The sequence below is a fragment of the Dromiciops gliroides genome, chromosome X (assembly GCF_019393635.1).
Source record: "Dromiciops gliroides isolate mDroGli1 chromosome X, mDroGli1.pri, whole genome shotgun sequence".
Lineage (NCBI taxonomy): Eukaryota > Metazoa > Chordata > Mammalia > Microbiotheria > Microbiotheriidae > Dromiciops > Dromiciops gliroides.
In genome coordinates, this window is record NC_057867.1 from 871,380 (window position 1) to 892,204 (window position 20,825).

Here is a 20,825-nt window from a genome sequence, read left to right on the forward strand (position 1 = left end):
TTCACTTCTATACTCACCACCATGCGGTTCTTCTCTCCTTTGATTGGAGGGCTGGAGGGTGGAGTGCCTAACTCCTCCCAATGCTTTCCATCATGTTGTTCAGTCCTGTGAGACTCTTCCTGACCCCATAGACCACACTTTCCATGGGATTTTCTTGGCAAAGATACTGGAGTGGCTTGCCATTTCCTTCTCCAGTGGATTAAGGCAAACAGGATGAAGTGACTTGCCCAGGGTCACACAGCTTATAAGTGTCTGAGGTCAGATTTGAACTCAGGTCTTCCTGGCTCCAGGCCCAGTACTCTATTCACAGAGCTAGCCAAAAACTGGATTTAGCTCCTTCCACTTTGCATATACTACTGTGTGTGGTTTCAGTTCCATGGAACAAGATGCCTCTGTACTGAGATGGTGTCCCATCTCCCTCCCACCACCTGCTTTCCTGGCTCCTTTAGACTGTAAGCTTGAGGGCAGGGACTCTCTTTCTTTTTATTAATCATCTCCCTAGTGCTTAGCACAGTGCCTGGCACATAGAAAGTGCTTAATAAGTATTTATTGGATTATTGGATTGGCTGGGAGTGGAGGAAGGAGCTGGCACTTGAACCTCACTCATCTGAACTGGTCAAAAGAAAGCAGAACCCATACAGTTATGCACAGGGAAATCTGAGGGAAGAGAAGGGGCAGGAGGAATTAGAGGGAGGGTGGGGTGATACAAAAGAATATTTGTAGCTCTTTTTGAGGTGCCAAAAAGTGGGGATTTATTTGAAGGGGAATGGCTGACCAAGTTATGGTATGTGAATGCAGTATAATATGATCATGCTGAACATCATGATCAAGCAGGATTCCACAGGATTAATGACAAAACATGCAGAATGAGACAAATATGTTTAGGACATGGTCAACATGTTTGTTCGTTTTAAGTGACTACTCTATATGTGTGCAATGGGCTTAGTTTTTCTTGTGTTTTCAGTTGTGGGGAAAGGTTGGTCTGGGAGAGTTAGATGTACCAGCTGGAAGGAAGGAGGGAGGAAAGGAAGGAGAGAAGGAAGGGAGGGAGGAAAGGAGGGAGAGAGGAGAGGAAGGAAGGAAGGGGGAAGGAAGGAGGAAGGAAGGGAGGGAGGAAAGAAAGGAGGGAGAGAAGAGAAGAAGGAAGGAAGGAGGAAGGGAGGGAGGAAAGGAGGGAGAGAAGAGAAGAAGGAAGGAAGGGGGAAGGAAGGAGGAAGGAAGGGAGGGAGGAAGAAGGAAGTTTTCTCAGGAAGGGTGTGAGTCTGGGGGGAACGGATGAGAGTCTAAAGGGTTGGGAGGAAGGCTGAGGTCTCCCGTGTCACACGTTTCCCAGAGCCTTGAAAGAACCCTTGGGTTCCCTTTCTCTCATCCAACCATCCCTTACCCATCCCAGTCTAAAGAAAAGCCAGCAGCTGCCTTTCTGAGTCTCTTTGCTTCTGTGAGCCGCTAGGTGAAAGCAAGGTGTGCTCAGAAGAGCCTCAGCTCTTAATCATGGACCTTGGAAGAAGCACTTCACCTGTGGCTACAGTGCCAGAGACCCTGTTGGGGGCTCAGGGAGTTGAATCTTCACATAGTGAGTGACAGACAGGAAGACAAAATAAGCTTGAGAGCTGGGTTTTGGTGCTTCTCCAAGGAAGACTGGGGTTCCAGTCCCAGCTCTCCCATTGACTTGCTGTGCTACACTGAGTGGATTCTTTTTCTTCTCTGGGCTTCCTCAAGCAGCACTGCCGACTGCCAGTACCCTTCAGGGCATTGGGGGGTTATCTGGACCCTTGGCTCCAGCCCCCACGATGGTGTTCCTCCAATTGTAAGGGATGCTCTCCTGTACCCCAGTTCCATTTAGCCACTTAACAGTCAGATGAGCTTTTACAAAGGAATACTTACTTCAAAAGGTATAATAAGAAATAGACAACATGTGGGAGGCATAATTCCACTCCACCCCCCAATCCAGCTCATTCTCAGGGGAGGAGATCAGGTTTGTAATTCGGTTTGCTCAGTTCTGGTGGAGCACAGTCCCAGTTCCAAGTCCCAAAGTCCCCTTGCCCCAGTCCCAGGCTCCCTGGCTTCTCCAGGTCTCCATGCTGGGCTGGCTGGCTGGCTGCACCATCCCACTCGCAATCTCTGCTCCAAGATCGCCAACTCCCAAGGTCCATGCTGGGGTCTGAAGCTGAGAAGGACAAACAGAACAGAACCATCTCCCCCTCTCAGGTCCATTTCTCAGAGCAGAAGTAAAAGAGGGAAAGCAGGGCAGGGAAGTCCTTCCCCTCTCCACAGGTCAGTTTATGGCACTCACACTGTAGATATCGTGGGATCTTCACCCTCTAGACAGAGCAGAAGGGAACCAGCAGGAAAAAAATTGAGAGCCAGAGAGAGAGAGAGAGTGGCTGTCTCAGTGGGGCTACTTTTAAGGCTGGAGCCTCTCCTGGCTGGGCGGCCAATCCAAGGAAGCTTCTGTCACCAGGTGGTAGGGGATGCAAAGGGGCCTCCATGTTAAATGCTCCACTTGTGATCTGCCCAGCACCATTCCAGTCTCTACGATTGAAGATCAATTGCTGCCCCTCTGCTGCAGGGCTCTGGGTGGGAACTTTTGGCAAGTCCTCTGAAAATGGGTTTGGCCTAGCCGCTTTACTAGATCAGGAGCTTGTTCACCAGGGTAGGGCATAGCTACCAAGAGGGCAGGGAGATGGGGAGGGACCCAATCTGCAATTTTAGAAGCAGCTGAAGAAATTCTCTCTACTAATTCAGGCTGGCACATTGCCTTGGGACATAGTAAGGGGAAATGACTGGCCCAGGGTCACACAGCCAGTCTATGTCAGAGGTGGCACTTGAACCCAGGTCTGCCTGGCTCCAAGGCCCAGAGCCAATAAAGGTTTACTAGATTATACTGAGCCTCTCACCAAGGCCTGCCTGTCTGCTGCTTACACTCTTCTCTCTGCCCTTTCCCAATGGTTGGCACTTTCTTCTTTTTTTGTTTTTGTTTTTTTTGCAGGGCAATGGGGGTTAAGTGACTTGCCCAGGGTCACACAGCTAGTAAGTGTCAAGTGTCTGAGGCTGGATTTGAACTCAGGTACTCCTGAATCCAGGGCCGGTGCTTTATCCACTGCGCCACCTAGCCGCCCCTGGCTGGCACTTTCAAACCTGCTTCTCTTACATTGTTAAAAACTCTGGGATTTTCTTTTTTTTCCTTCTTTTTTTTTCTGGGATTTTCTACATCAGTATTCTCACCTCAGCAGGGCAGTATCTCATTGACTTCAACAACTCCTGTGATTTCCAAATGGCTGTAAAGGGCAGATTCAGAGAGGGAGGGAGGGAGGAGAGAGGGAAGGATGGAGACAGAGACCAAGAAAAAAAGAGAAGGGGAGAGGAGAGGCAGAGAAAGGAAGAGACAGAGACAGAGAGGGGGGAGGGAAGGATGGAGACAGAGACAGAGAAAAAAGAGAAAGGGAGAGGAGAGACAGAGAAAGGAAGAGAGAGACAGGGAGGAGAGATGGAGAGAGACAGAAAAAAAGAGAAAGGTAGAAGAGAGACACAAAGAGAGAGAGGGAGAAAGGGAGGGAGGGGAGAGAGCAAGAGAGAAGGAGAGGGAGAGAGGGGGGAAGAGGGAGGGGGAGAGAAAGAGTCTAAATTTCAAAATTTCCGTTTTAGTCCTGTACACTAGACCAAGAAGGGAGAGAGCAATAGGATTGATTGAGAAGACAGCGTGTGGGTTCGGTTTTCAGTGGTTTTTTTTTTTTTCTTCTCACCTCCCATATAAAAGCGAACTTGTTTTTGAGCCTTTGGTATTTCTTCCCCCCAAGCCAGCCTGGTCACCCCACTCCCAAGAGGTGAGTAATTCCCGCCTATATGCTCAGCCTTTACCTCTCCTCCCTCCCTCCCTTCCCCAAACCCCTTAAGCCATGCAGTTTTATTGACCTCCTGCATTTGGGGTTAGCAGAGGTGTGGAGAGACTTGGATTGGGACCCAGGGAGGTTGGCAGACCCCGGCGATTAATCCATTTCTAAGCCCCCTCCTTTCTGCTCTGGGGCCCTGGGCTGCTCTTTGGGATCCCAAGACCCAAGCTAAAGGCCAAGCTCTGCCACTTCCTCCTCTCTGAAATGAGGGGTCAGCCAGAGTGGTTGCTAAGGTCTCCTGGATCCTGGCCATGTCCTACACCAACTCAGAACAGAAAGGAGAGCTGGTCATTCACTGAGTCATGAGGTCAGAGGACTTAATGCTAAAAGGGGAATCTGGGAGATAATTTCACTCAAAGCCCTGCTTTTATAGCAGGGAAGGTCACAGAGAGAAGAGATGGGTCCAGGGTCACATGGAGAATTAGCTGGAACCTTGCCCAAAATCCTACTGGGAGGGATGCAGCATCTTACAAAGAAGCCATTGGCTAAGTGGCCTTTTCCAGACCTGCTGTGGCCCGTTCTTATAGAGTTCAGGGGCCTTTGGAGGGGCCAGGAAGAGTTCCCAGCTGTGAGGACAGACCATTGCCCCCGGACCTTCATTTGCAAAACAAGCCTAATTATATTTGACAAGTCTGTCCGGAGAAATAAGGAGCTTTGGTTAGTGTTGGCTGCTGTTCTTAGCAATAACCACAGTTAGAGGATTTTCTAATCGTGTTGTATGGGAATCTACGATAGGAATCATATAGATATTGTGTTATTGCTAATTGTGGCACAAACGTAATCTTACTTGGCCTTCAAGGTAGCCCCACTTGACAGAGAAGAAAACTGAGGCCCAGAAACAAGGGCATATATCGAGAACACAGTAGAGACCCATGGAGTTTGATGGAGTGAAATTCCAACTCCAGAACACTGTTCTAAGCAGAGTACCCATCACAGGAGATCATTTCACCTCTGCATTGTATAACAGAAAGAAACAAGACCTAATTAATCCCTGGCCCCGTGCTCGAGGATGGGCTGGGGGAGAGAGAGAGAGAGAGTGATGAAGTAAGAAGCTGAGCCAGAGAAACTGAGGAGGTGCCCTCAGGGACTCTGGGAAGGTTCTGAGCACAAACAGATCTAGGAGCAGGGTCTTCTAGGATGTAGATATATGAATGTAGATGTGGGGGTGGGGTTGGTACAAGAAGCCCCTGACTCCCAGATCAGACACCCAGGGGTGTGAGAATATCTCCAGGCCTCTTCAGAAAGGAGAAAACCAAACCAAACCAAACCAAGCCCCAAACTTCAAGAGAAAGAAGCCAGCGTCTAACCTGGAAGAAAGCCTACAGAGGTGTGGGGCAAGTAGAAAGCTCATTGCAGACCAAGCCGGATCTCTCTAAAGTGGGTGGTTCAACTGGGTGTGTGCGTGTCTTTTTCTGCAGATCTCAACTGGTCATTTCTAGCTCAGGAGACACCAAGAGCTACAGAATTAAGAGAAAGGTAAGTCCCTCCCTCTTGCTCCCCTTCACTGGGCCTCAGTTTCCTTTGGTGTCATTTGTCCTGCGTAAGTGCTTCCTGTGGACAGTGTCTGTGGCTCCAGAATTGGGAATTGGATTCCAGTCTCCCTTCCTTGCTCCTGGGCTCAGTTTTCTCCTCTGTCAAAGGAAGTGCTTAAGGTTCTATAATTCCTGAGGTCTTGTGGGGGAGGTACCAGATTTCCTTCTCCAGCCACCGTTCCTTGTGGGCCAGGAAACCTGAGGAGAAGAAGGTGGTAGGGCCAGGAGCTCTCCTTCGCTGTGAGATCTGCCTTGGGCCCCCTCTTGGCCTCAGTTTTCACTCTCTGTCTAAAAAGAAAGCTGTGTGTATGGGGGGACTAGGGGTGAGGAGAGGATTTGGCGAGCTCATCCCTAAGAGATGCCAAGACTTGTGTGTGAATAGCAGGCCCAGGGGGCACAGAGACAACAAAGAGTGGCAAAACAGCAGCTTTGATTGGCTTGGCTCCTGTGCTTTCGTTGGTACAGGGAGCTCCAGGTGAAGAAATTCCCTCTGCTGATGCCACTCTGTGCCCGCTTTGCAGCCCAGGAGGTGTCAGAGTCAGGACTTGAACCCAGCTCTTTATCCACTTTGCACAAATCAGGCATAGCCGGGGCAGGGACACAGAGGCAGATGGGAAACAGAACTTGGAGCAAAGGAATCGGCTTCCCAAGGGCCATGGTCAGAGCCAGGCATCCCAATCATCATTTCACACCTTGGGGAGGAGCAGTCTCATAGTAGTCCCCATGTTGGTAGAGAGATGGTGCCCAGTGAGAATCACCAATGGTGAGGTGGGAAGGACAGGGAGTGGCTGGCAAGATGGCGGCCCTCAACGGAGTTAGAGAAGTTAAGAAAACAGGATGGGGGTGGGGCAAAGATAATGACTTCTGTCTGGGACACTGAGGAGAGTCCGAAGGCCAAGAGTTCGAATGCCCAGCCTCAGCGGCTGAGCTGGAGTCCACGGAGTGACCGTTCTGTGTGGGACCTGGCTGGCTACACAAATGCTCTTGGTTGCTGGGTGCCCACCCTGTCAGGAGGGAGCAGGGGGGGGGGGGACGGACAGCTTTCAGTGAGGCCTACAGGCGCAGTTCTCACCCTAGTCTGGGACCCAGAAGAACTAGCTGAGACTGCCAAAGGCAGTGACTGAAGGAGCACACAGTGGTCTGCAAGCCCCTTTGCACATACCTCCTAGGCCTGCTCTTCTGAGCGCCCTGGGAGCTTGGGGAAACAGAGGCTCAGAGAGGGAGAGAGAGCTTGGCCAGGGCTGGCAGGCACGTGGTTGCCAGGCCCATCCCGGGCTACTCGACTCCCAAACAGAAGTACAAGAATTTGGAGGCAGAGAGGATCCAAGAAACTGTCTGACTTTAGAACAGAGCAAAATGAGTCCCCGATAGTGGAAGGGCATTGCTGAAGATCAGACACTAGTGCCCACCAGGAATGCCATGGGCAATGGGGAGCCATGTTCCAACCAAGGCCTTTGGTCTCCAGGAAGATTGTTAAATTGGACTGGATTGGTAAGACGGTCCTAGGCACAAGGGTGGGGTTGACGCAGGGCATGTTTTCCCGGATATCACCCATTTCCGCTGCTATTCACGTCATAAGTCCAGAAGTCGGGGGCCCAGGCTGCTGGGCAGGCCCCACCGATTCTCAGAACGAAACCCTGGGGTGGCGTTTTCTTCTGTATAGCCAGTGACGTGGTGGGAAGTCTGGGGGTGGTAGGGCCGCTCAAGCTGGCCATCTCCCCCATCACACTGGTCTGCCGTAGAACCTAGCTTTACCAAGAGAGGCGTGGCCCCCAGGAAATGGTCAGAAATGTAAGGGCAGGTCAGTATTGCTCACCCCAAGAAGGCATTTCTGAAAGAACACAGCATGGAGGATAAGGAAGAAAACTGGGGTCCGAACCAAGTTCCATTCGCATCTGCCCTTCCCCCTAAAAAGTTCATCAGAGGGAGAGCAGCCACAGTAACACCAAGCCTGGGGCCTTCTCTCACTTAAACAAGGGCACATTTGAAGGCTTCGACATTCCAGGGTTCTGCTGGATCCTAAGACTTTAATATTCGAGGCGGACATTCCAGGAATCCGTTCTGTGGTTCTATGCAAGGCTGAGTGCGAGACGGTGCTGATGTGGACTCTCAGTGGCTGAAACAGAGAAAGTTCAAGACTGAATTTTCCCACAGAGACCCCCCACCATCAGAGAGAGCTGAGAGAAAGGACCAGCTTGCTCAAGGCCCACCAATCAGTCAACAGTAGAGGCAGGGCAAGAATCTGTGTGTTGAACTTACAATCTTAGATTCACAGAATTTTTGAAGCAAAGAATCTTAGAATCTAAAATTCAGAGAATTAGAGAACCTTAGAATTTGAGACTCCGAGTGACTTTTCCACAGGTTGCCGCATGGTACTTGGAGGGAGAGCTGGGGTTTCCCTCCATTTGGGTTTTCTCCAGCTGAGCCCAATCTCTTTTTTTCAAGACCTGGGGCTCTGGAATATCATTTCAACCAAGGACTTTAATCCCCTTCTCTGCCCATTGACTTCACTGTGTGTGACCTTAGCTATGTCTTTCTCCTTCTCTGGGCCTCAGTTTCCCTAATGGTCTCTCAGGCCTCTTTCAAGCTGAGAGAAAGAGAGAGAGAGGGAGGGAGGAGAGAGAGAGAGAGAGAGAGAGAGAGAGAGAGAGAGAGAGAGGGAGAGAGAGAGAGAGAGAACGAGAACGAACATGAGAGGGAGAGGGAGAGGAAGGAGAATGGGGAAACTTTTGTTGTTAGCGAGCACATGAACTCCCCTTCACCAGTCCAATATAAGGGCACTGATCCTGAGATTGAGAAACCACAGAGAGATCCAGATCCCAGGCACAGGAGAACCTCTTCCTACCCCATCCTTCCCTACACAGTTCAAACTCTCATCTCTTTGCTGGGAAGCCCATCCTGGTCTGTCTGTGGGCACTTCAGGCCAGGGCAATGTCTGAACTCAAGAACCATCTTTTCTCCCTCCAGGCTATCTGAAGACCAGCTTGATGCCCAACCCAAAGCCACACCAAATCCCAACAACCTCTTCTTCTCTGGCTTCCTCTGGCCTCGTGGCTCACATGAAGGACACAGAGCTGGTAACTAGAGGGGCCTTGGAGTTTCCAGGCTGGGAGGCTGGGTCTTCCCACCGAGGGGCACCCACTGGGACAGCTGCCTTGTCACCACAGGTAGGTCTGGGCCAAACAAAGGTGCTTGGGGGCTAAGGAGCTGAGAGGGATGGTGCTCTCCCCTTTCATTGAGGGAACCTTCACCCCTATATCTGAATCACGGGGGAGAAGAGAGCAGAGGAAGTGGTTTTTGGTCTCTCTGAAGGGGTGAGGGGGCGCCGTCTGTTTCTTATGCAGATCTCACCAGCAGGAGAAATTCCCCTCCAACTAGGGCAACTACCCCCCCCTCCCCATCCCAACCCAAACCTTAGGGAGGGGGAAGGAAGGAAGGAGAGACAAAGACAGAAAGACAGAGACAGATAGACAGACACACTCCATTCAGATGGCCTCTGGGAATCCCAAAATACATGGCTACTGTCACATTTGGGAGGGGGGTGACTTGGCTATAGTCACATACAAGTGATTGATAGACATTCCAAAGTATCACCTCTTGAGAGCACATAGAAACCTCTCTCCATTTGTCACTTCTCTCTAGCTTAGCTTGCAGCCCATTGCCCTGCTGGCCCATCCAGTGCCTGCTGGTAATGCACACATTGGGACTTCAGAATTTCTCAAAATAGGAAAGTGGGGCATTCACAGACTTGTGCTACCATTTGCCTGCCCCCTCTGAACGCCTGGTCTGGACACTCTTTTCCAAGTTCTCACCTTGGGCTCCTCCCTGTTTTCTTTTCTCTCTGTTGGCTTCTCCCCACTCCAGGTCATTGCCCTCATTAGTCCCACTCATCCCCCGTCCCACTGTCTGTAGGCACGGTCCTCCATTTGGGCTCGCTCTAGCTGAGCACATTCTTTCTTCAGCTGTGTCATATTGGAGTGGATTGAAAAGGGAATAACAGAAAGAAAAAGGAGGAAACAAATTCTCAATGGTAGACCCCAAGGACACATCAGGGCCTTTAAGAAGCAGGATGGAGGCAGCAATTCTGAAGTGGGCATTTGCCTGCCTTCTGCTGCCATTCCCATGTTTGACCAAGAAACCAGAAGCCTATTTGTTTCCTGCCTGTAGCATCCTGGTGAGCTCGCTAGGACGCTGCCTGAGAGATGGCTAGAGATAGAGAGGGCAGCCACAAAAGACCAGCCCCAGGGAAGCAGGTGCTCTGGTGCCCCAGTATCCCATCTTGGACTCTGGAGATCTGCTGAGTGGGCCTGTTTGACACCAGGTAGAAATAGATTTAAGATCAGTGAGTGGAGCTCTCCCAAGGTAGAGCGGGCTGCTAAGGGAAGTAATCAAGCAGAGGCTGGGTGCCCACTCGATTCCCATGTTGTTCCATTATGGATTGCATGAGACGGCCTTCCCAACCTAAAACTCTATGAATATTTTGTTTCTAAACTTCACCTCCCAGGTGCCAACAAACCCCATGGGGATGGTGGCCCCACCAGGTGGGCGGCTCAGCACATCACCACACCCCCAGGCCCTGCTTCAGGAAAAGCAACATTTTGTACACCAAGTAAGTCTCTCTAATTCTCACATATTGGTTTGGTACCTGGCTGCCTATGGAAAGGGCAGAGGCCTCATATGATGTACTCAAGTCCTTCTTCTCTTCTCCCCCCCCCACCCTCCATGCCTTAGCTCACCTCTGCTGAAGTCCTTGGCCGGCCCCCACTGGTGCATATGACCCCGCTGAGCACCCCAGCCTTGATCAACCTACCATCACCTCCTGGAGTCATCACCCTCAAGAGTAGACCCACCCAGCTGCATGGCCTTCCTCCTGGTAACAGTTTAGAAGCCCCAAGTCTGGGGCAGCTAGGTGGCGCAGTAGATAGAGCACCAGCCCTGAAGTCAGGAGTACCTGAGTTCAAATCCAGCCTCAGACACTTAACACTTACTAGCTGTGTGACCCTGGGCAAGTCCCTTAACCCCAATTGCCTCACCAAAAAAAAAAGAAGCTCCAAATCTGATGAGTTGGACCTGTTCCTGTCCTGTAGCCATGGCTCAAAGAACCCTAAAAGCTTGGACTCCAGGGAACATCCAGTACAGCCCCCCATTGCACACTTGGGGAAAAATAAAGCCCAGAGAGGAAGAGGGATTCAGCCAGGGTCATACAATGAAGCCGTAGCCAAGTCAGGTCTGAAGCCCAGAGGTCTTAACTCTCTTGGTAAGGCTGGGTAGCCACAGAAGGCCTTGCTCATTCTATTGCCAGCCATCCACCAATGTGACCAAAGTCCCTGTGCAGAGCCTCCCCCATCACCATTGCTCTTCCTCCTTTCTTCTCCAGGGATCAACTTTGCCAACCTCGAGTGGTTGCCCAAGGAGCCAGCCAACACACTGACCACTTATCTCTGTACTTTTCCCACTGGGCCCAGCCCTGGGGATGCCTCTGCTTTCTGGCTTGGCCCTAAGAAGGAGAGGTCAGTGTCATGCAGCCTAGAAAGGGACAGAATTAGAGAACCTTAGCAAGATGGATTGTGGATGGAGGGTCAACCTTGGAGTCAGGAAGCCTTGGGTTCCCACATGCTGACAGGCTGCCACCCTCTCAGTGACCTCAAACCTCTCTGACCGAAGCTCTGTCTCCCAGGCCCAGACCAGAATGAAGGTGGGGTGGGGGAAATCTTAAGCATTTAGAGCCTTTGAAACTGTCTGGTCTACTGGGGGCAAATTCCCGTCAAGAGGGGCAAAGGAATTTGTTGCAGGTTCCCCAGTGGCAGAGTTGAAGCTGGGGAACATGCCATGGCTCCCCCTGTATCCATCCTCCCACAGCTTCCTCCAGACATGCACACTGGACAGCTCCCGGAGTTGCTGGTGGCCTGGTTGTGAAAAGGTCTTCCCAGAGTCAGGGGGGCTCTTGAAGTGAGTAGTGGAAGTGGCGGGAAAGTGAGAGGGCTTCAGCAGCCAAGGCTCCCGTAGCTTGAGCTGCCCTATTTCTCCTAGACACCTCGAAGAGGACCACCGCCTAGATGAGAAGGGGAAGGCCCAGTGTCTCATCCAGAAGGAGGTAGTACAGAATCTGGAGCAGAAGGTGAGAGAGGGTTACTTCCTGGGAGAGATTACAGAGGCAGCCAGGTGGCCCGGATCAGTTCCGGTGTGGCCCTGCCTCCTGAGCTATGATGGGCCTTCAGGTTCAGGAGGGAGGGAGGGAGGCGGCCGGGGCTGGGCTCCTTCCTATTCTTCTTTCCCACAGCTGCTCCTAGAGAAGGAGAAGCTAGGGGCCATGCAAGCCCACCTCTCGGGGAAGTTGGCACTGGTGAAGCCCCTGGCCGTGGTGAGTGGACCAGAGCTGTTCCTTCCCATAGTCTTAGGATGTTCCTTTGCCTTTGAAAGATTCCGGTACTTTTCCTGACAGACCCATAGGACAGTAGGGAGGCAGGCTCTTGGAAACATCTCCCAGACCCTTGCTCGTCTAGGCCAACCATGAGCCGTACCAGAGCCCCCATAGCTACAAGAGGCCCAGGAGTGGTCACTAAGCCTCCTCCCATGAACTCCCTCCATGTTTGGCCAGCTTGAGGGATCGTGTGTTAGTGTGGAGCAAGAGGAGGGGTTCTGGCTTTGGAGTCTGAGCTCCTAGGTTCAAATCCCAGCCTGGCTACCCTGGGCAAGTCACTTTGCCTCAGTTTCCTCACTTGTTAGGTGAAAGGGCAAGACCAAATTACCTCTGCATAGTACTTTGCAAGCTCTGACAGCTTTGCCTCCTTCTCCCCCCTCCCCTCTTTCTGGCCGTAGAGCCCGTCCACAGAGAAAGCAACTTATTGCCCATCAGGGAGCCTGGGCCCCACCTGGTCAGCCTGGCCAGGATCCCCAGAGGATGAAGAAGCTCGGCTCCCAGGGCAGGGCCTCTTTGCAGTTAGGAGGCACCTCTGGGGCAGCCATACGTCCCCAGGTGAGCATCCATGGGCAGATTGAGGCCCAAGAGGTAGTCCCTTGTTTGGGTCACCTGTGAGCTCCACTGGGGGAAGTCACAGCCTCTCCTGGCAAATGGTGGGGATGCTGGGGGGAGGGGCAGGAAGGAGAGCCTAGGCTCAAAGTTAGCTCACTGCTCACCTCCTCTCCCCACAGAATTTGTCCATAATCTGGAGTACTTCCGATCTCACAATCTTCGACCACCCTTCACCTATGCCACTCTCATCCGCTGGGTAAGCCACCTTGTCCTTGGACCCTGACTTCAAACACTCTAACCCTCAATTCAGACCCTGAACCCGCCTTGACTTCAGCCTCAAGCTCAGCCCCAAACTGAAACCCTATGGTGACCCTACCCCCGGAAGTCACCTCCAACTAAGTTCAACAGATACAGATCTCACTGTGGAGTACAGAGAAAAACCACCTGCCCTCACCAGCAACCATTCTGTTCACATGGTCCCAGCCAAGAAAGGAACAGCAAGCTAGCTGGAGGAAGAAGGGCCAGGGGCAGCCCAGGGCAGCCCCTGAGCTCAGCCTGGGAGGAGGCCAGCTCACCTTAGAGGGAGTTTTGCTCTTGGTATTCCTCTCTTCAACTTCAGACTCAGCCAGCTTCAAAAGCAGCTGCGCCTCCAACCCCAATTCTGCCTAGTCACCTCCACTCATTACCCAGCCTCTAAGGTCTAACTTGCCCTACCCTAACCTGACCCCCAGCCTTTGACCCTGACCTGACAGGGCCCACTACTCCATTTCTAATTTCCAGCCCATGTCTAATTTGAACTCCTACCAGACTGCAGACTGCCCCTAAACCCAATCCTCTTTCTCTGCTGGATTTGGTGTCTATTTGAAAATCTGGGGTTGAGCCACAGCTTTGCTCTTGGGGCATCTTTGGCTAAGTCTTTTCCTGTCCGTGGGCCTCAGTCTACCCCTCTGTAAAATAAGAGGTTCTTCCTTTGGATGCTATTCTCTCCTGACTCTGCCAAAACTGAGCTCTCCAAGGACCCCCCTGACCCAGGGGCTCTAGGAATAGTGAGGGAGCACTCCAAGGAGGGAAGGAGGGATGTCTCCCAACAGCCTCCCTTGCCCACAGGCCATATTGGAAGCCCCTGAGAAACAGCGGACGCTCAATGAGATCTATCACTGGTTCACCCACACCTTTGCTTTCTTTCGGACCCATCCAGCTACCTGGAAGGTAAGCACATGTCTGAACAGCAGAGACGAGAGCACCTGTGTGTGCATGCGTGTACTTAGGGGGCCTGGCCTTGAGTAGGCCTTGGATACTTGATTCTCCTTGGCCTAAAGAGCCTTGTCTTAAAAGGTCCTGGAGCCCAGGAAGCTCATGAGGAGAACTGTGAAGTTCAGGTGTCCTCATTTCCCACAGAATGCCATTCGGCACAACCTGAGTCTGCATAAGTGCTTTGTCCGGGTGGAGAATGAGAAGGGGGCGGTGTGGACTGTTGACGAGTTTGAGTTCCGAAAGAAGAGAAGTCCGAGGCCCAGCAGGTACCCAGACAGCCTTAGCTTGAGCCCCACAGCCCACATTTTGTTAGGAGCCCCTGGCCTTCCCAGCAACTCCTCTGATAAGGGATGGGGAGGAGGGTCGTCTTGAAGGTGGGTGGAGTGACCCTTCTGTACTGTCCCCCCTGGCCAGAGACCAAGACTTGAAACGCCTGCTGTCCTGCGCCCCCCTGGCTGTGACGGAGGCCTGGCTCCCTCTGCCCCCCAGCTGAGAAGCCACACCTGAGCCTGGCTGCTGAAGAAACCGTTTTTATTGGTTGTCTTTCTCCTGGGCCCCCCAGTGAATAAAGGCCCTGTGGCTGAACCACACATTGGTACAGGGTATGCCTGGGAGAGGCAGGGCAGGCAGCCCCAGGCCTGACAGTTGCACCAGCCTCATGCTTCTCGGACTCGGCCCAGCAGGCCTGCGTTCTCTTGGCGGACTGCCCTATAGTCCTCGAGGATCTTCTCCAGATTGCTGAGCGTTTTCTTGCCAGTCTCTGTCTCAATCTGGTACAGAAAGTGAGGGTTAGGGAAGTGGCCCCCAGCTCCACTAACAAGCATGAGTCAAGCTGACCAAGGCCCCTGATAGCCAGGGTGTCTGGGTGTGGTGGTGGGGGGGGCATTCAGTAAGTCCTGAAGGGCTTCCCAGACTTTCTTCTTCCTAACAAGAGAGAACTCTGAGAGTATGTCCACTTGGTCCCCCCAACCCCAGTGATGCTGCAGGTGATCAGAGACCAAAGAAGGGGAAGCCTAGTCAGCAGTACCAGAAACTCAAGGAACAGGCCTCATCTAGGCTTCTGTACTAGGTCAAAGGAAACGTAAGGGCCAGATGATGGTCCTGGCTCTGGGGGAGCTTCCTGGGGCCTCCCATTCCCTTCCCTTTGCCCACCCTCCCGGACTCCTCACTTGCTCTTCCAGGTCTCGGACCTCCCGCAAGATGGTGCCGGTATCCTCTATGGTCTGGATGAGCTGGCTGCAATTCTGGGAGAGATGGGGAGGGTCAGGGGGCAGAAAGCCAACAGCAGGAGCTGGCCCTGGGGAATTCCACCCAACTTACTTCGTGCAGGGCTGCCAGGTACTTATAGGCCTTTCTCACCGAATCATCCTTCTTGGCATCCTGCAGGGGCACATGAGGAGAGGCAGCAGGCAACCTTTCCCCCCATAACAGCCCTTCCTGTGTGGATGGGGGCAGCTTTGCTGCTGCCTCCAAACAGCACCCGCCAAGCAGTGGCCTGACCTCAAAGCCCTTACTTCTCTCTTCCTCGGCCTGCACCTTGGCCTTTCTGGCTTACAGCTTCTTCCTGTTAAGCCTCTCCCCCCACCCAGTTTGCTGTTGGTCCTAATGAAACTGACCGGGCCTGTCCTGACCTCCTCCCAGTGGCCCTTTGGCCCTCCCTCCCTCCCTCCCAGCTTGGGTCCTTCTGACCCTTCAACACCTAGTGTTGGTATCTGAAGGCTTGAGGGAGGGATTAAGCCATTAAGGCTCCCAGCACCTGCCCGGGTCTGTTCGGTCCCTCTGACCAGCATCTCTCCATTTGGCTGCAAAGAAAGCTCTGCTCAAGTCTGAGCTTAGCACACACCACCTTCTAAAGTGTGCCAACCCAAGGTGATTCCAGCTCAGCTGAGGAGGCCACCACCCCAAGGGCCTCACATGGGCCCAGGTCTCCTCCTTGGCATCTAACACACTTACCTTGAAGACCAGTTCATCTGTGACGGCAAAGGTCCGGTCTAACTTGCCAGACAGAGCATTGATCTCTTTCTGAAGCAGCTTGGTATCAGAAAGAATCTGTGAGTCCCAGTAAAAAGAGAGGGAGATGGTGGCTTAGCATGAGCTGGCCAGGCCATGGGGCTGGAAAGCAGGGGCCCCAGGCAGCCTCACCTTGGTGATCTCCTCCTTCTGCTTCCGGATGCTGCCCACGATCTCCAGGATGCGATGGGTGTAGGCAGAGCGGGCCATGTCTCCAGGCAGGGTCTCCAGCTCAGCCATCTGGGGAAGGTCCCAGGCTATTTTCCTCTCAGTCCTGAGGCCCTGCCTCTGCCTCATGTGCCCTCCCCCCCACTCAAAGCCAACCAGCCAGTGTCACTCACCAGCTGCTTGTATAAACCTTCCTTGCGGCGGGCCTCAGCGGCAGCCACTCGAACACACTCCTGCAGAGCCTGCAGCTCAGCCACCCTGTGTGATGACTCGAACTAGATAGGAAGAAGAGGGGCCCCTCAGTTTCTCCAAATGTCAAGGCTGCCTGTCCACTCCTAAGTGAGGGAAGGGAGGGCCCAGAGAATGACAACAGGGGCAGGACTGAAATGATAAAAGCCCAGCTTTGGTAGCAGAGCAACAGTGGGGGAGCAGGGAGTCACCTCTCTCTGGTCCCGATGCTTCTTCAGAGCCCGATATTCAGCCAGCAGTGGCACCCGGTGCTTCTCCCATTGGCCAGCAAGGTGGATGACACGCTGAGCACTGGCCTCCACCACCACCTGCACACAATGGGAGAGGAAAGGACAATCACCAAGGGCTCTGTGCAGTGTGCTGTGGGGAGGCCCTTGTGGGTGGCCACACTAACCTGCAGCTTGGCCAGGTTGCTGGGGGCATCAGGCAGCAAGTCGACGGCCCGGCGCTTCAGCTTCCTGGCCTGTTCCCGCTCTGTGGCGCTCAGCCAGTCCTGTCGGGCCTCTGCTTCGACCTGTAGCCCAGCTCACAGTCGGTGTCATCCCCCCCCCCCCCCGTTCCCCCCACCCCCCCCCCTCCTCTCCTCACCTGGCCTGTGCTAAGCGTCAGTCTCTTCATAGTGGTCCCAGCTTCCTTGATGCTGTGGCCCACGAGTTCTAGGCGGCTCTGGAGAGAGGCCAGCTCTGCCTCCTGCCCTGCCTTTACCTCATGCTCCAAGCGGGTGGGGGACAGTGGGGCCAGAGGCGAGGGGAGCTCTGCAGGTACCACAGGTGGGGCACAGCTCCCCTTCTCTTCCTGGGGGCATGAGGAAGACCAAAAAGGGAGACGGCTTCGTAGAGTCCCCAGCCAGTGACCTGGATATTCCATCCCTCATTGGGCCCAGGCTACTACCTGAGCAAAAGTGAATTTCTCGGCATGTGTGAACCTGGAACCCTTCCCCCAAGGCTCTCCAGAACCTGGCTCCCAGGTGAACAGGAGGTCGCCCAGCTCTCGACCTGGTCTGGGAGCCCCTGAAGTACTGGATGCAGCCTGCCCCCAGCTCTGCCTCAGCTGTTCCACCAGCCGGGGGGCCAGATACCTCCTGCAAGCCTATGGACAGAGAAAGGGGGGAGATGCTCTGCATGCCTGGGCACACAAAGACTCCTGCAAACAGGGCATGTGAACAAGTGAAGGGCAGGGAGAGTGAAAGAGTGAGAGAGGATAGGAGAGGAGAGCTGAGCAGAGATGAGGAGAGATGAGACAGAGGCAGAAAGAGAAAGTATGCCTGGGGAATGGGGGGGAAGGCCCCTGTTCCTGGCCTCACCCTGTCTGCATCTCCAGGGGAATCTCCCTTGGGCAGGTCATGAAGCTGGGCTGTGTGCTCCTCCAGGAATGAAGCTGCTCGGACAGCCTGACAGGGCATCTGGGCAGGAACTGGCGGCACCAGGGGTCCCCCCTGGAATTCCTGCACCTCGGAGTCACCTGGTAACAGGAGGGAGACACAGCCTCAGTGGTAGCAGGGCCTGCCCCTCCTGTGATCATGTGGACCCTTGTAGCTAAGACAGCCCGGGCTGATGATGGCCACGAGATCTCATCTTGGGGGTCCACGTGTGCTGAGCTGAAGGCCCCTTCTTACCTTCTGAGGCGTTGGCCTCAGGGAGGATGAAGGGCTGGAAGTGGAGAAGCTTCAGAGGTACGCAGTCCTAGGCAGGAGAAAGAAGAAGAAACTGAGAGCCAAGCTGGGCAGCGGCAGGGGCAGAAAAGAGGGGCCCATGGGGGCCAATCCTACCTGCTGCTTTTGGGGCCTTAGGCCTGGGGGCACCCATGGCTCTGCCAGAAGTTCTTTGACTTGGGCACCAACAGCCCGGAGCAGGATGGCCGACTCACCTACCAAGCAGGGGAGGAAGGCTCGACTTGGTTCTCAGGCCAACTGGGCAGCCAATCCCTCCCCCACCCCGCCCTGGTCTTCCCTGCCCCAGTTACCTGAGGGCTGGGTACTCTCCTGGGCAGGGTCGGAGGGCAGCCGCTCAGCAAGGAAGAGCAATAACTGCCGCAAGTCCGGCTCACTTGGGTACAGAAAGCTCTGGTAGCCGAGCTCTCGAGGGTAACCCAGGTCCTGGCCCCACGTGGCCCGTGAGGAGAAAGGGACAGAGAAAGGACAGATGCCCTCCGTTTGCTCCAGGCCCCAAGCCTGCTGCCCCTTCATTTCCCCCCCTCCTTCCCAGGGTCCCAGAACTCACTGAGCAAGCCTGAGCCAGGCTCACGCCAAGCCGGAAGCGGGCTGACATTCCGGGAGGCAGGCGGGGGCTGAGGCTGGAGCTCAGGGAGGGCCGAAGCACTTGTAGGCAGCCCACCACGGCTGCCACAGCCAGCTCTGCAGTGAAGGCCCGGAGAGACTGGACATCTTCGGGGATGGCCCTGTCAAGAATGGAGGAGGGCCTGGGGCTCAGGGCCTTGGCTGGGGGGCCCTGGTCGGGGAGGAGGGAGGCCCTGGCTGGGGGGAAGGGGAACCCTGGCTGGGGGAACCCTGGGACTCAAGACCCTGGTTTGGGGGAGAGGGTCCTCGGGGCCCAGGACCCTTGTCCGAATCGTGGCACTGCCTATTTGGCACGCCATGCTTCCTCAGTTTCCCCGCGGGTCCCAGACAACTCCCTGGCGCGGTGCGGGTCCTTACGAGCCCGCCTGGCGCAGCGAGTGGATCAGAATCCGGTCCGCCTCCTCCATGCCGCCCTCCAGCACGCGCTCCACAGCTCCGTAGCCTCGGTGCCGGACTCGGACGTCTGGGTTCCGCCTCGCAGCCAGAGGATGAAGAGCCAAGTCACCTGGCTCGAGAGCGCGGTACCCTCTGGGATTTGTAGTTTCTTTTTTCTCCCCACCTCCCTTCCGCTGCGAGCGGGGCGTGGCAGCCTCATGGCTCTCTGGGACTCGTAGTCCTTAGGCCTCCCAGGCCTTGGGCATGCGTCCCAGCGTTCTCGTCTCTCGGACCACAGATCTCCCCCTGGCGGCAGAGCACGAACTGGAGAAGTGGAGCAGGGGCTGGTGGTGACAGTGGCCCACCACCATATTCATCCCTGCAAGGAAAAAGAAGGGCACAGGCTCGCGAGTCCCTGCGGGGAGGCCATTACAGTGCTGTATATATAAACTTTGGCCACTCCCACCCCCTGATCCCCCGAGGCCCCCCGGAGGACCATCTGGCTCCCCCCCCCCCTCCCCTGGCCTTAATCCTGGGAGGCCAAGCCTGGTGTCCCAGCAAGAGGGAAGAGGATGCAGGGAGCCGAAAGCGGGTTAGGTGAGCCTGGCGATGCCAACGTCAATGCCCCCCAAGCCTCCCTTCAGCCCTCATCTTGGACCCCAGCTTTAGGCTCAGGGTGCTCAGATCCCCCAACCCAGGGACCACAGAGACCCACCCCCAGAAGCTTGGCAGGGTGCAGCTCCAGGTTCTCACAGGGTTCCTTGCCTCAGATCGCACCAGTGCTCCACTGGATCCTGAATTCACCTCCAACGTTGTCCATCAGCTGCCAGCGTTAGCCTTGAATTCCTCTGAGTTCAGCCAGATTGGGGGAGGGAGGAAGGATTTATCTAAAGCCCTGTCCCTGGATTTCCAAAGCCCTCGAAGACCCAGCCCCTTCCCTTCTCTCCCCCTCCAGACATAGCTCAGGGGCTCACGGGGCCAGGCCCCGAGTGGGGTCTGGCTACTGGACCCCCTCCAGTGGGAGAAGGCCCGGCTGGGATGCCGGCAGGGCGCAGGAGGGCTCCTCCCAGCAAACACAAGGGCCCAGGGGCTGGGGGGATCCAGCGATCCCCCAGGGCCCTCTTCTGCCTGAGCCTCACCAACCCAGTGAGGAGATTCTGCATCACCATCGTGGAATGGAAGTATCCTGCCTGGCACTGCCCCCCACCCCCTCCCCTTGCCCTACCCATGGAGCTGCCTTCCCTTCCTCTTGGCCTGAAGAAATGGGCAGGGGGCAGTGCAAAAAGAAAGCCAAGTATCTAGGTAACTCCACCCTTCTGCACCTGGAGGCCTGGGCTGGGGAGCAGAGAGATGGGAAGCCAAACCCACCCCCTGCCAGCTTCCTTGACCTCACCTGCTTCAGGCCATTCGACATCCTCATCCTTATGACCATCTTTGCCAACTGTGTGGCCCTTGGGGTCTACGTCCCCTTCCCAGAGGATGACTCCAATGCAGGCAACCACAACTTGGTAAGAGCTCTTTAAGGACCCCGTAGAGCCATTCACCCTCCAAATATTCAGACTGCTCTCGAGGGCCTTCACACAGAAACTGGCTCTGCCCACCTCCCCAGGCCACCCTGGACCCCAGAGCCCAAGGGACAGCCAGAGATCCAGTATCTAACCTGATCTAGCTCTTCAGTGTGTCTGGGGGAGGTCTCCCATGTGGCAGGAGTCCCATAGACACCCACTATAGAACTCTCCATTTACCACCCTCAGACCTTCCCACTATCACTACTACTGACCCTCCTTGGGCTCTCATGGACCCCCAGTTTGGGCCCTTACGGAGATCCCTCAGGCTCCCTTTGGACCTTTGTTAGACTGTCCTAGACCCCAATGTGGCCATTCTAGATGTGTCTCAGTCCATGGACTGAACAGAACTGAGCATGGGCTCTCTGGGATGCCCTCTGGGCATTCTTGGGCCCACAAGCTTCCCCTTGACCTTCGGCACCCCCTAGACCACCTCAGAGCCCCCCCTAGGTACCTCTTGGGTGGTCATAGATCCCAATGGGCCTGACTTGGTCCTGCCCCCCTTCCCCACCA

At 54.6% G+C, this 20,825-nt stretch overlaps 3 protein-coding genes across 4 annotated transcripts; 2 read left to right on the forward strand and 1 right to left on the reverse strand.

Moving 5' to 3' along the window:
- Positions 1 to 8,409: 8,409 nt before the first annotated feature.
- FOXP3 (forkhead box P3) lies at positions 8,410 to 14,163 on the forward strand. Its single transcript, XM_043973765.1, has 12 exons — positions 8,410 to 8,589; positions 9,927 to 10,031; positions 10,154 to 10,295; positions 10,800 to 10,932; positions 11,282 to 11,371; positions 11,453 to 11,540; positions 11,703 to 11,783; positions 12,242 to 12,398; positions 12,575 to 12,651; positions 13,503 to 13,604; positions 13,794 to 13,915; positions 14,064 to 14,163. The coding sequence occupies exons 1-12, from the start codon at positions 8,410 to 8,412 to the stop codon at positions 14,140 to 14,142; spliced, it is 1,356 nt and encodes a 451-aa protein (XP_043829700.1). The 3' UTR covers positions 14,143 to 14,163.
- On the reverse strand, positions 14,164 to 19,605 carry CCDC22 (coiled-coil domain containing 22). 2 transcript variants are annotated; one of them, XM_043973736.1, is made up of 17 exons: positions 19,463 to 19,605; positions 18,730 to 19,126; positions 18,296 to 18,473; positions 18,039 to 18,171; positions 17,845 to 17,942; positions 17,692 to 17,758; positions 17,380 to 17,537; positions 16,968 to 17,165; positions 16,665 to 16,871; positions 16,471 to 16,590; positions 16,268 to 16,384; positions 16,001 to 16,102; positions 15,792 to 15,899; positions 15,603 to 15,698; positions 14,970 to 15,029; positions 14,819 to 14,893; positions 14,164 to 14,419 (listed from the first exon to the last, which is right to left on the reverse strand). In XM_043973736.1, the coding sequence occupies exons 2-17, from the start codon at positions 18,777 to 18,779 to the stop codon at positions 14,306 to 14,308; spliced, it is 1,881 nt and encodes a 626-aa protein (XP_043829671.1). In that variant the 5' UTR covers positions 18,780 to 19,126; positions 19,463 to 19,605; the 3' UTR covers positions 14,164 to 14,305. The 2 variants fall into 2 exon arrangements, 1 of the variants encoding a protein (XP_043829671.1); XR_006353829.1 differs by lacking the exon at positions 14,164 to 14,419 and having other exon boundaries at positions 15,792 to 15,916; positions 19,463 to 19,601.
- CACNA1F (calcium voltage-gated channel subunit alpha1 F) lies at positions 19,295 to 20,753 on the forward strand. Its single transcript, XM_043973776.1, has 2 exons — positions 19,295 to 19,344; positions 19,703 to 20,753. Exons 1-2 carry the CDS (start codon positions 19,320 to 19,322, stop codon positions 20,047 to 20,049), a joined length of 372 nt encoding a protein of 123 aa, XP_043829711.1. The 5' UTR covers positions 19,295 to 19,319; the 3' UTR covers positions 20,050 to 20,753.
- The last annotated feature ends 72 nt before the right edge of the window (positions 20,754 to 20,825 follow it).

Excerpts from the sequence above, each read along its gene's own strand:
- FOXP3 (XM_043973765.1), top strand. The coding sequence starts at position 8,410 with ATGCCCAACCCAAAGCCACACCAAATCCCAACAACCTCTTCTTCTCTG. Across the intron at positions 13,605-13,793 it reads CCCATCCAGCTACCTGGAAG|AATGCCATTCGGCACAACCT; the intron begins GTAAGCACATGT and ends CATTTCCCACAG. Across the intron at positions 13,916-14,063 it reads AGAAGTCCGAGGCCCAGCAG|AGACCAAGACTTGAAACGCC; the intron begins GTACCCAGACAG and ends CCCCCTGGCCAG.
- CCDC22 (XM_043973736.1), bottom strand. The coding sequence starts at position 18,779 with ATGGAGGAGGCGGACCGGATTCTGATCCACTCGCTGCGCCAGGCGGGC. Across the intron at positions 16,385-16,470 it reads GCAACCTGGCCAAGCTGCAG|GTGGTGGTGGAGGCCAGTGC; the intron begins GTTAGTGTGGCC and ends CATTGTGTGCAG. Across the intron at positions 14,894-14,969 it reads ACCTGGCAGCCCTGCACGAA|AATTGCAGCCAGCTCATCCA; the intron begins GTAAGTTGGGTG and ends CATCTCTCCCAG.
- CACNA1F (XM_043973776.1), top strand. The coding sequence starts at position 19,320 with ATGCAGGGAGCCGAAAGCGGGTTAG. Across the intron at positions 19,345-19,702 it reads GGGAGCCGAAAGCGGGTTAG|ACATAGCTCAGGGGCTCACG; the intron begins GTGAGCCTGGCG and ends CTCCCCCTCCAG.